This window comes from Rhinoraja longicauda, chromosome 6, assembly GCF_053455715.1.
Source record: "Rhinoraja longicauda isolate Sanriku21f chromosome 6, sRhiLon1.1, whole genome shotgun sequence".
Lineage (NCBI taxonomy): Eukaryota > Metazoa > Chordata > Chondrichthyes > Rajiformes > Arhynchobatidae > Rhinoraja > Rhinoraja longicauda.
Window position 1 is genome coordinate 70,551,453 of NC_135958.1, and position 13,372 is coordinate 70,564,824.

Consider the following 13,372-nt stretch of genomic DNA (forward strand, 5'->3'; position numbering starts at 1 on the left):
GTGGTTTCCAAAAAGATTAAACTAATAACATTTTAAAATTACTCAGATAAAAATAAAGGGAGATTGGCTGGACTGTTTTTAAATCTCAGATATGCAGATTACTGATAGATGTTTATTTAGTGTTGCCATTGTGATTTTGTTATATCAGTTTGAATAGTGATAAGTTATCAGGGTTTCAAGTTGATTGAGTTATTTGGGCTGGTTGTGTAAGAAAGCAGAAATATTCTCAGTTAATCCATGATAGAAGAGCACAGCACAGGAACAAACCCATCTGCCCACAATGTATGTGTTGAAATATGTCCCAGAACACTTTCAAATCATGGTTCCTTTGATTCTATCAGCATGCACAGGTAAAAATGAAAAAGATTTATGTTGCAATAGACGTTAAAAATGATGAATTAATCACAATTCTCCGTTATATTGATTGTTATGAATCCTTATTTTCAGATAATTTAAAGGAATGAATTATATTTACTTGTAGAAAAAGGGAACGGCAGATGCTGGTTAATACAGAAAAGGCCACAAGGTGCTGGAGTAAGTCAGCAGGTCAGGCAGCATCTCTGGCGAACATGGATAGGTGACGTTTCAGTTCATGACCCTTCAGTCTGAGGAAGGGTCCTGACCTGAAACATCGTCTATCCATGTTCTTCAGAGATGATGCCTGACCTGCTGAGTTACTCCAGTACTTTGTGTTTTAATTATATTTACTTATTTGTCTTCAGTTAATAATTATGTTGCTTTGAATCGCACATATTTAAATCACTGTTGCGAAAACATTTTTCCCATCTTACAATAGCGTTAATTGTGTTATTTGATTTGGGTAAAAGGAATTAGCATTTTGGGATGAATCATTTTCAGATGGACACACTGCCCAGATCTGCCTCCCATTTGGAGTTGTGGAGTTACTCGGGGGTGGAACAAAGGAGGACCCAGCATGGGGGGATCACTGTGAGGGAAGGGTAAGAACAATGGAGCACCTGGTGTGGGGGGACCACCGGAGGGAGGGGGAAGAACAAAGGGAGACCTGGCACGGGTAACGTGTAACTTAGGCAGCGCAATTTATGTGGCGACTATTTGCATACCTTGGGTATGCAAGCAAAGAATTTCACTGTGACTTGTCACATGTGACAATAAAGTAAAGTATTCAAGTGTTAGTGAGGGGGAGTGAGGACTCACTGTTAGAATTCGCTGATATACACTGACAGAAGCCTGATCCCTGGTCATGGCCGGTGAGACTTGGTAAGAGTAACCGAATTGTCTTGCACAAAGTAATACAAAACTATTAAGCATTTATTTTTTAAAACAGATTTTTTAAAAGTTAGAATAATAAATAAGTGAATTGACCGGTCTCTTCCTAATCCCAACCAGGAAGAATGAATCTTATGTCGTATGAATCCTAATCATACGACAGCATAGGCGGAGTGAACATACCCCGTTAGGCTGAGACGTTCTCATTGTGAGTCGTTGAAGGCCAATGCTTTCCTTCAGAACCTCTGGCATAATTCAGCCCAATGTTTTCCATTTATTGTTGCCATTCTTTGAAATATTGTTTACAGTTTTGAGTAGTTTGACAGTTAAAAGAAGTTATGTGATAGGGAATGGCTGTAGGAAAATAATTGAGAAGGCATATGTTGAAAAAATAGGAGCCTGCGTTTACTTCTTAATCAAAAGTTACTTAATCAAATTATATTAGTTCGAAGAAAGGTCTCGACCCAAAACGTCACCCATTCCTTCTCTCCAGAGATGCTGTCTGTCCTACAAAATAGACATTTTGTGTCTATCTTTGGTGTAAACCAGCATCCGCAGTTCCTTCCTACACATACATAAGTTACATGTTTACTATAGAAGTTTAAAGGCTCTGGAGCAGAGATAGACTGAAGGGAATGAAATTCACAGTTATATGCTTCGAGAGATTTGAAGGCGCTCGATATCGATGTGGAGTCCTGGGAGAGCTGACCATACGAGGTGGAGAGGTACCCTGAACCAACATCTCAAAACGGGGGAAGAGAAACTGATGAACGCAGCGGCAGACAAGCGTGCACGCAGAAAGGAGCGTAGCAACTTCAACAAACCAGAGACCACACACAAATGTGACCTTTGCGACAGACTGTCACTCCCGCATTGGTCTCTTCAGCCACAAGCGACTCTGCTCTAGCCGAGGTGTGGAGCAAGCAGCCAACTAGGATGCATCACCGAGGGGGCCTAAGCTAAGCTAATTCTGACTAACATTCCATATTAGTTTCACATGCTTTAAAATGACTGCATTTATTTCTGAACTATTTTTAAGGTTTTTATTTAACTTAGTCACAAATATTTATTCTAAACACTAGCTACATCAAACTCATATTAGTGTGTAAACAAAAGATCACGAAGTGCTGGAGTAACTCAGCAGGTCAGGCAGCATCTCTGGAGAACATCTGCTGAGTTACTTCAGCGCATTGTTGTATTAAGGTCAGGAAGGGCAGCTCTGTCCTGGGTTGCCCCCTCGACTCAGTGCAGGTGGTGGGAGAGAGGAGGATGATGGCAAAACTAACATCGCTGCTGGACAACGACTCCCACCCCATGCAGGACACTGTCACTGCACTGAGTAGCTCCTTCAGTGACAGACTCCTTCACCCCAAGTGCATGAAGGAGAGATATAGGAGGTCCTTCCTTCCCGGTGCTGTGAGACTGCACAACCAGCACTGCTCCCAGCAGACGAGTCAACAATAACAGCTAAGAACACACAGAAAACTGATGACAATTTATGTGTCTTTTATTTATAATGAATGATCTCTTGCTCTCTTGCTATCCACTTTGCTGGTGTAACACTGTAAATTTCCCCGGTGTGGGACGAATAAAGGAATATATTATTATTAACCAGCATTTGCAGTTCTTTATTTCTTCATCTTAATGTGTACATTTATAGACTATATGGAATTAAAATAGGAACAAATAGATGCTTTGACCATATTTACTGGTTCAACTAATATTTACAGCAAGAAATTGTTTCCATCCACTAATTTTTTTATGGCTGTCATGAATTTTTAAACTAAATTCCATCTCTTGGGCAGCAAATTCCATATGTATGAGCTAGATATCAGAAGTTTGTGGATCTTACGTTCATCAAATTATTTACTCTGTTTATCTTCAGTTTTCTAGAAGCTAAAGTTGTTTATGCTTTGCTTAGGTACTTTACTTTAATCAGTATGAAATATATATTTTGTCCATCAAATCTTGCCTGATGCATCACAATTTCATTTTGTTAAAATATTAAACCTCTTCTGATTTTGTAAATTAGAATTTAATATTCCAGAAGGTAAACTAACCCAAAATTTATATTGTGTTGTGCTTTGTTTAATTAGCTTATCAGAAATTAGTGGAAAACATTGAAAAAAAGATCATTACCTCAGGGGATTCATTCTACATCCGAAACAACGTAACATTTGACAAAGACAGTGGTGCCCTGGGTGGATTTATTGTCCAATGCAATGAAATCTTGCACGTCACTGACACCATGCACAGGGGCACTAGTGAATGGAAGACGTTCAGAGTTAATCCACACACGATGATTGACGAGGATGGTGGTTCTATTCCAAACTACTACCGGTAAGAATGTTACTCCGGTGATCCCCTCAATCCTGAACACTCTGCCTTTGTGATCCAAATCATATTTATTATGAGAGCAGTGCAGCGATTATGGCAACATGCAGAAATGCTGAACATCACTTTTAAACACATCATGCATGTCAATTTTGGGCCCTTCCTTGTTAATGGTTAGAGGGTGAGCAGCCCTAGCCTGTGATTGTTATACATTGGGATTTAATCTCCTATGAGAAGGGACATTGAATCAAGGTCTCTTACCTCCCCACCTGTGTTCACATAGCAGTGGAATTGAAACAAAATCTCAACGCATCTGTGCTCATGAAAAGAGCGACACTGTGTGATGATGTTCTATAAAGTTGAGTGGGATATAGGCCAAATGTGGGCGAGATAAGCTTGGATGGGGCATTGTGATCAGCATGGACAAGTTGGGCTGAAGGGCCTGTTTTCGTGCCATGTATCTCTCTTGACTCTAAGCTGCCTACATTTAGCCTATTTAATTCACTTTGCAGCAAGAAATATATGAATGTCCTTTGAATAATTCTCGATAGGAATCTTTAAGCACAGGGAAGGTCAAAAAAATAATTTTCTTACATTTATTTTGATTATATTCTCCAGGTATTTATTTCCTTTTTGCCTTCTATCATAGCATCCAATCAGAGAATGGCCATACGAATGTTGTATTTAGTTGTGAAAAGTGCTTAACCAAGGCTTATTTTTCAAATTAATTCTTCCATTTCCCTGGATAAAATTGATGACTAAATCCATAAGGAATGAAACTATGAATCCATGCATTATTATTTTAAGTAATAGGCCAGCACTGCAGCTTTAGCAGTAATGTTGCTGTCTTACAGCGCCAGAGACCCGGGTTCAATCCTGACTATGGGCGCTGTCTATATGGAGTTTGTACGTTCTCCCCGTGACCGCGTGGGTTTTCCCCGGCTTCTCCGGTTTCCTCCCACACTCCAAAGACGTGCAGGTTTGTAGGTTAATTGGTTTTGGTAAAATTGTAAATTGTCCCTAGTGTGTAGGATAATGCTAGTATACGGGGATCACTGGTCGGTGCAAACACGGTGGACCAAAGGGCCTATTTCTGCGCTGCATCTCTAAACTAAACTAATACTTTTACTTGTCTCCTTTGATTTACAATTCACTTGGGTGAGCAGCTGAGAGGAGGAGCAGCACAGGAAATTTAAAAAACAGCTGTTAGCATGAAGCCAGATCAGTATCACTTGTGAGTGAGCAACTGGGAGAAGTAGCAGTGCGGGAGGTTTATAAAGCAGTGATTAGTGCCAGGAGTGCCTGCTCCTAGTGGTGTATAAAAGGAACAGGCACTAGCAGAGCTGCCATTTTGGAGTGGCCATTTTGGGAGAGATTGTTTATTGAGGCGTAAGTGCTGTGTTTCGAGACATAACTGCTGTGTTTGAAGGTAAGTGTTGAATCTTTGGCTTGAGAGGCTTTGACCAGAAAGCTGACCAAGGGTGGAAGGTAAGATACTGTAAAGCAAGGTGTTTTTTTCACTGGTTCCTCTTTTTGTCTTAGTCCAGATGGGTTGGCAACAGGGGCACGGGTATGTTCCAAAGGATACTAGCTTGGTGGGACACATTGGTCAGCATGGATGAGTTGGGCCAAAACATCTGTTTCTATGCTCTATTACTCTTGAATAATTCCTGAATTTAGTGAGGGTTATAAAGCCCGACCTGAATTGTAATTTTGCAGAAATTGCAGATTCTGTTGTATCAGGTCTCTGCCTCAAAAAGACTGGATTCTAAGTTCCTTCCCAGCCACTCATCGGACTTGCTGTCACTATTATATTGGTTAGCACCAGGCTATGGGGACCCTCAAGACTGAAACACAGAAGATGGACACAAAGTGCTGGAGTAACTCAGCGAGTCAGGCAGCATCTCTGGAGAAAAAGAATAGGTGACGGTTTGGGTCGGAACCCTTCTTCAGACTCAGATTTTAGAGTTATTTATGTCAGTAATTCTACAATTGGTCTTGGCTATGCATGGGGATAAAATAATCCAAGCTTCCTGTATATAAATAAATATATTTCGTTAAAAATACTAACTGTGCCTTGTTTCTGTTCAGGGCACAACAGTTGTTGATCGGAACAATTCAGAAAATGACTCGACAAATTCCTTCCTTTAATAAGGTGAAGTATTATTTACCAATCTGGCATATTTAAGGAGCCTCTCACAAATAGGGAGAGGTGTGATTTTATCAGTTGTAAGGTGAAGGAGATGAAAAAACAATCAATAATTTGCACAACAGAAAATGACATTTATTCTTCTGATGTTTTTTGATTTGTCTGTATGCCATGTTACTAATAGTGAGACTCAACTCCCTAATTAATGTCCAGGATATGGACTGAATAAAGCTATCTGAGTAACAATGCTGTATTTCACCAGTCTATTTCCACAGTTACATTTTAAAATGCAGCTTCGCACAATGCTCAATTTATTGATTCAAGCTTTCATATGTGGAAGGTAAAACCCAAGGATACTGGTAAAATTGTGACATGGAGTAATTTTGATTAAATCAATTTATCCCAGAATTAGTGCATTAATAATAAAATCCACGATATTTGTATAATCACATTTAATCTAACTTCCAAATGCCTGCATTACAAACTAAATATCTCTCTGTTGAAGGCATTTCAATTATATTTTTTTAGAACTTAGGAAAAAACTTATCTGTAACATTGGAGTTAACATTCTAGGGATTGAAGATAGATGAAAAATGCTGGAGTAACTCAGTGGATCAGGAAGCATCTCTGGAGAAAAGGAATAGGTGACGTTTCGGGTCGAGACCCTTCATCACTCATTCTCTGTACTGCGCTTGATTTTCCAGCAAAATCGGAAGTCTTCTTCCTCAAGTCAAAATAAACTTTTGCGAATTGTCAGTACTGATAAAAGTCAACGAAATCCACTATGGTTATCATTTGACTCCGGCACCATTGACCCTGATAAAGAGCAAGGTAAGACTCATGTTTTGAATTCTAAACAACATCTATTATGAAAATTGTTGCTATCATTTATATTGCCTTCAAGTAGTCATCATTATAATTGTAAATTAATCATGCAGTAAAATAATTTCTAATACAAGATTAACTCTGGTCACTTTTGGGAATGATATTTCACTTCTGTTTCCTTCAGCCCAACTCATCCATGTCAATCAAGAAGCCCCATCAAAGCTAGTCCTATTTGCCTGCCTGACCCATTGAGTTACTCCAGCATTTTGTGTCTACCTTCGATTTAAATCAGCATCTGCATTTATCTTTCCTATTTGCCTGCGTTTGGTCCATATCCTTCTAAGCCTTTCCTATCCATATACATATCCAGTCTTTAAATGTTGTTATTGTACTGCTTCAACTACTTCCTCTCACTGCTTGTTCCATGTCTGCACCACCCTCTGTGTGAAAACATTGCCCTTCAGGTTCTTATTAAATGTTTCCCTTCTCAAGTTAAACCTATCCCCTCTAGCTTTTGATTCCATACACTTGGTAAAAGTCTCGGTGCATTCACCCCATCTATTCCCCGCATGATTTTATGTACCTCTAAAAGATCACCCCTCAGCCTCCTATATATAGTCCAAGGAATAAAGTCCTAGCCTGCCCAACTATAGCTCAGGCCATTGAGTCCTAGCAACGGTCTTAGTAAATCCTCTAAGTAGTTTTTCCAACTTACTAACATCTTTCCTAGATCAGGCTGACCAAAACTGACCACAATACTCCAAGTGTGCTCTACTCCAGTCTCCAGGCCCCTACTATTCACTGTGAAGGTCCTGCTCTGGTGTGACTTCCCAAATTACAACACCTCACACTTACTGACTTTTTAGTCTACTGCACCTCATCCACGTCTACTAATGATGCACATATCTTTGCCTGGACAATTTCTTCTCTTGCTTCTCACAGTGTCCTTGTAAATATCTGATCATGCCCTACATGTCTTCATGTTTTAGGACATTCAGCACCTTCAGCACCTTCTCGACAGTAAAACGTACAACCTTCAAAACATATCTGTTAACTTTCCTAACTTCGCTTGTCTTCTTGTCTTTGTGGTAAAAACACAAAATAAATGTTAATTGGGAAATTTGCCTGTCTTTTTTGGTAGTTGTAACAAATAAAATGGGCAGTTTTTAAATTTTTGATTGCAGTTAATTTGGTGAATAACTTTTAAAAGTCCAGTCCAGGAATTATATATTAATCAATGTTGTTTCATATTGTTGGTACTGGGTTAATGCGGAGTAAACCTGAGGGGCTGAATGGCCTTTTTCTGCTCCTATGTATTAATTCTTATGGATACCAGATTTAACATTTCATGTCACTGATTGGCTGTTATTTACTGTATATTTTGGATTTACTTGCAAAATGGCCACATTATTATTGCTTCTTTGTTTTAACATTGTTACATTAATTTTTTTTAGACAACCAGCCAGTTGGCAATTGCTTTACTTTAATGCCTTATTCACTGGTCAGGCCTTGCCACCCACCGTCTCTGAGACCAGTGATAATAGCACCCACGCGAATTGGAAAAGTTGTGCTTGAAAAACTGAAAGATCTAAAGGAGTATGAAAAGTGTAAATCTGGTAAGATGTTTTCAAGAGGCACATATTATTTTGATGAAAATGAGTAACAGAAAACTAAAGTAGCTTAAATTTTCCAGCTGAATATTTTTTAGATTAATTCATTTATATGTTTAGGCTTTATTTAAATTGATGTTGGCAATTGGTGGTGGCACCGGATATTGGTTCGACTTAACCTGAAGCAGCCTGGCAAGATAGTGGATTGAAATAGATTTCTATCGCATGAAGATTCTATATACTGATAAACATAAGGTTACAGTAAGAGCACATCTATATGCCTGGAGTACTTAACCTAAATGAAATTGCATATTACATTTGCAGGTCTCAAAAATCAAGTTATTACCATGTTTATCTATAAAATACAGATTAGTATGCTGAGAATTCTTTCATTTTTTTTTTTTTTTTACTTGCTCAGAATAAGAAATCATAATCTTTATTTTGTTTTAAGAGTGCTTGAACAATACCGAATATGCAGAGAAAAACAAAAAAGGAGACATTTTAGGAGTTCAACAAGCACAGAATTTACTTCGCTCCTGTTACACAAGGGAAGGAGTAGAGGCCATAGTTGCCAAGGTAAAATTGCATCCTTTGTACAGATTGTTTTCCCTAATTTGGGTGTTGGCATTCTTTCTTCCAGTGCATTTTTGTCTGCATTTGTTATCTTTCTCTTTAATTTCCCTTTAACTCTCCTTCATCTTTATGTAATAGATAGTGAAGATTTCTTCTACAAAATAAAGTTATCCCCGTTTCTTTTTTACACCTCCCATAGTCCTCACATTTTGATCTAATGAAATGATAAAACAATTGGAAGCACTGAGTTATGGAAGACAAATTTAAGAATTCAGGTTCTAGTATTGAACCTGAAAGTTTCAATCTTAGTTTAGTTTAGAGATACAGCATGGAAACAGGCCCTTTGGCCCACTGTCCACGCTGACCAATGGTCATCCGTACACTTGTTCTACGTTATCCCAGTTTTGCATCCTACATACTAGCGACAATTTACAGAAACCAATTAACCTACAAATCTGCACATATTTGGGATGTGGGAGAAAACCCACATGGTCATAGGGAGAACGTGCAAAGACCACACAGACAGCAGCCATAGTTAGGATCAAACTTGGGTCTCTAGCACTGTAAGGCAGCAACTCTACCGCTGCGCCACTGTGCCGCCCATCTATTCCACCATAGAAACTACTTGCGTTTACCTAATGCATACATTCTGCATTAGCACATTCATACTTTATATGTTCATGGTTTTTTAAGCATGTGAAACAGCATGGTAAGCAATCTCCATTTTCCCCCTCAACACTGTACTTCCATAGCCGATAGAACTGGCACCCTTTCCATCCACTCAATTAATCAGGAAAAAAAGGTTTAGACAATTTTATTTAACTTCAAGCCCGCATTCAGAATGTGAAAATACAAAGAAAGTTTTACACTTAATTAATTGGAAATTGAAAGCATACTTGATGTTTTCCTTCCTGACACAAAGACATTCATCCCAACTGAAGTATAATTGAAATTAATTGATATTGGAATAACTTGGGATAAAGCTGGAACCTTCCCATTTTGGATTTCAGTGTAATAAAAGGCAGTAGGTTTAACTACGCATTAATGGTGAAAGCTTAATGCTGTGTTCCTAATTTTATTTTCATTCTCACAATCTTGATTTTTCATTCAATTTCCTTTTTCTATTTCATCTCTCGTGAAACTTCCTATCCTGAAAGCCATATATCTTTTTTATTGAAGCACTTTTCATTGGTGCTGTTCAAAACCATGAACGAGTCAATTGAGTTGAAACAGTGAACATTCGCAGATCATTTAATCTTGGGGCATTTCAGAGCCAAACTGAGCCCAATGGGCAGGTATTTTCAACTAATCTCTATATAGTGAATCTAGAAATGGATATCCTGACCATTTATTATTGTAAGCCAAGAGATTTGAGAGAATTTCCAGCAACAAAGTCCCACAACTGCCTAACAAAGACACAAAATGCTGGAGTAACTCAGCAGGTCTGGCAGCAACCCTAGAGAACATGGAAAGGCGACATTCCGGGTTGGAACCCTTCTTCAGACAGATTGCAGGGGAACATGCCTATCCATGTTCTCCAGTGGTGCTGCCTGACCTGCTGAATTACTGCAGCACTTTGTGTCTTTCTTTGGTATAAACCAGCATCTGCAGTTGCTTGTTATTACATCCGACAATTGTCTTTTAGATAAAAACAGAATGAAACTATTGTCTGCAATCTTCCAAGTCAGTATGTCTCTGCCACTTTCTGCCTTAATCACCTTAATAGTTGGGTATGTTCCCATTGATTCTAATCGTTATTTTCCATTGGACCAACTATGATTTGAATTAATTTGTTTTCAATCTGAAGCAGCCACATCAATATCAATGTGGATTCAGCATATTCTCTATATCAGTGGTACTTTCAATTTACAGATGATAAATTCATGATAAAATGTTTAAAAAATAATGTTCAGAGTGGCACAGTGGTGCAGCGGTAGAGTTGCTGCCTTACAGTGCCAGAGACCCAGGTTGGATCCTTGCTGTGGGTGCTGTCTGTACAGAGTTTGTACATTCTCTCCATGACCGCCTGGGCTTTCTTCGGGTGCTCTGTTTTGTTTCCCCACACTCTAAAGATGTGTAAGTTGTAGGTTAATTGGCTTTGATAGAAATTATTGATTGTCCCTAGTGTGTAGGATAGGGCTAGTGTGCGGCGATTGCTGGTCAGCATTGACTCGGTGGGCTGAAGGGCCTGTTTCCGCGCTGTATCTCTAAAACTAAACTAAACTAATAAATTCTGTGGTGTTTAATTGCAGAATGTTCACTGCCTCTTGGAACTCGGGCTGGACTGTGTGAAACGGTTACATAAGGTTGAGATCTATCCCATTGTAATTGTCATTCGACTCTGTGCAAAGAACATAAAGAAAATTAAGTAAGTAATTCCTTAACGGCAGAAAAATTAGCTTATTATTGAATCATGTAGAAATGTTCCTTTTTGTTGGGTTGATTGGAGCCTGGAAATGTATTTACAAGTCGAGTTGAGTTTATTGTCATATCCACAAGTACCGTGAGATACAAGTACAATCGAAATCAATCCTGCAGCAGCATCACAAGCAACCTGTGACATATGTGATTTATATTTAGGGTTGTGCAAGTCGGCACAAGAACCTGATGATTTTAGCAAATAGCTGTTCCTAAATTTGGTGGTGTAGAACTTCAGACATATGTACCTCCTGTCCGATGGTAGCAACAAGAAGAGAGCTTGGCCCAAATGGTGGGGATCCTTGATGACAGATGATGCCTTTTTGAGGGGTGGGGGGTGGGGAGGGTTGTGCCATGACGGCCTGATCTGAGTCCCACTCTCTCTGCAGCCTCTTACTTTCCAGTGCATTGGAATTGCAGTAGCAGGCCATAATACAACTAGGTAGCATGCTTTCTACAGTGCCTCACTAGATGTTGGTTAGAGTATTTGGTGACATGCCAAATCTCTTTAAACATCTTGGAAAGCAAAGATCATGATTACATCTTTGTGCTGGGCCCAGGGCGGATCATCTGAGATGGTAACAAAGGAATAGTCAATGTTTGATCAAGGTTATGGGTTGAGACCTTGCATCCTGATTTTTCAACAATTTTAGAGAAAATAAGGTATTTTAAGGTTTAGGTGCAAGATTTGGTGTCAATGTAGAAACACCAAACTGCAAATGCTTGTTTACAAAAGATGACACGAAGTGCTGGAGTAACTCAGCGGGTCAGGCAGCATCTCTGGTACATGGAAAGGTGACAGACTGAAGAACGGCCTTGTCCCAAAATGTCACCTATCCATGCGTAGGAAGGAACTGCAGATGCTGGTTAAACCAAAAACAGACACAAAAAGCTCAAGTAACTCAGCGGGACAGGCAGCATCTCCAGAGAGAAGGAATGGGTGACGTTTCGGGTCGAGACCCTTCTTCAGACTGAAGGGTCTTGACGCGAACGTCACCCATTCCTTCTCTCCAGAGATGCTACCTGTCCTGCTGAGTTCCTCCCACTCTTTGTGTCTTCTGTTGTAAATGACCTTAGTGTTGTAAGTGACGGAGTTACAACATCATTTGTTCGTTTATGTTCTGTTTTCTTAAAATTATTTTTTTAGTAGCTGTTAACAAACTGAATATAAACAATTAACTTTCCATGCGTTTATAAATGCTGTGCATTGTAAACTGTCACGGTGGCTGGACTGCAATCTATTTGGAAGTTGATTACAGCCCAGTCTTATAAATGCTAGATGTGTAAGCCTTACAGGTAGAACTTGTCAGGTTCACTGGAAAAAATATAGGCACAGGAGATTACAGCTGCTGACATCTAGACCAAAAATTAAACTGCTGGAAGAACTAAGCAGGTTAAGTAGCAAATATGGAGGCAAAAGATTGTCGACATTTTGGGTATCCTGTTCTCTTAATAGTTCTGGAACAAATAACAACTCCAATAATCACAGTATCTGACTTTGCAACAATGAAACACTCATGCATGTTTGATTATACATTTGACAATGGATGCCTCAGTAAGCTATTCTTACACATAGGCAGCCCTTATATGGCCAGATAAACCCTACGTAGCCTAGATGGTTATAGATGGTTAATAGAAGGGATTATACCCATTACTCGGCCCCACATTCTTTACACACAAGAATAGACTATTTTATAACATTTGGAAAGGATAAAGATAAAATACATACCTGTGGAATTGGAACAATAGACTTAAGTGACCATGCGCCTATTTACTTGTCTGTTGATTTAGACCGACGTCCAAAAAATGCCACATGGAAACTGAACTAGAGCCTACTCAATGATCTTAACTTTAAGGAACAAATTAAAAAGGGGATAAGTCTTTATTTAGAACTCAATGATAACAGCGAGGTCTCTCCCCCTATTTTGTGGGATGCTTTGAAGGCTGTTCTAAGAGGAAAGATTATAGCAAAAATAAGGAATAACACATTTGAGGATTTGCAAAATAAGTTGGAGGAACTAGAGAGGAAACACAAATTGACGCTGGCATGGAATATATTGGAGGAAATTAGGAATACTAGTTATGAAATCAATAATCTGGCTGCACGAGAAATCAAGAAAAAGTTAATGTTCCTTAAGCAGAGGCACTATGAAAGTGGTTCTAAATATATGAAAGTACTGGCGTGGAAATTGAAAAAAAAGATGGCCGAAAATAC

General features: G+C 39.0%; 1 protein-coding gene across 3 annotated transcripts in view; it reads left to right on the forward strand.

Annotated features, from left to right (window-relative positions):
* card14 (caspase recruitment domain family, member 14) overlaps positions 1–13,372 on the forward strand; it is a 61,075-nt gene that overhangs the window by 43,563 nt on the left and 4,140 nt on the right. For all 3 annotated transcript variants that reach the window (XM_078401299.1, XM_078401300.1, XM_078401301.1), the window contains 6 exons: positions 3,345–3,588; positions 5,674–5,737; positions 6,436–6,562; positions 8,011–8,172; positions 8,618–8,742; positions 10,992–11,107. In XM_078401299.1, coding sequence (XP_078257425.1) covers positions 3,345–3,588; positions 5,674–5,737; positions 6,436–6,562; positions 8,011–8,172; positions 8,618–8,742; positions 10,992–11,107 — 838 coding nt within the window. The remainder of the gene's footprint in view (positions 1–3,344; positions 3,589–5,673; positions 5,738–6,435; positions 6,563–8,010; positions 8,173–8,617; positions 8,743–10,991; positions 11,108–13,372) is intronic.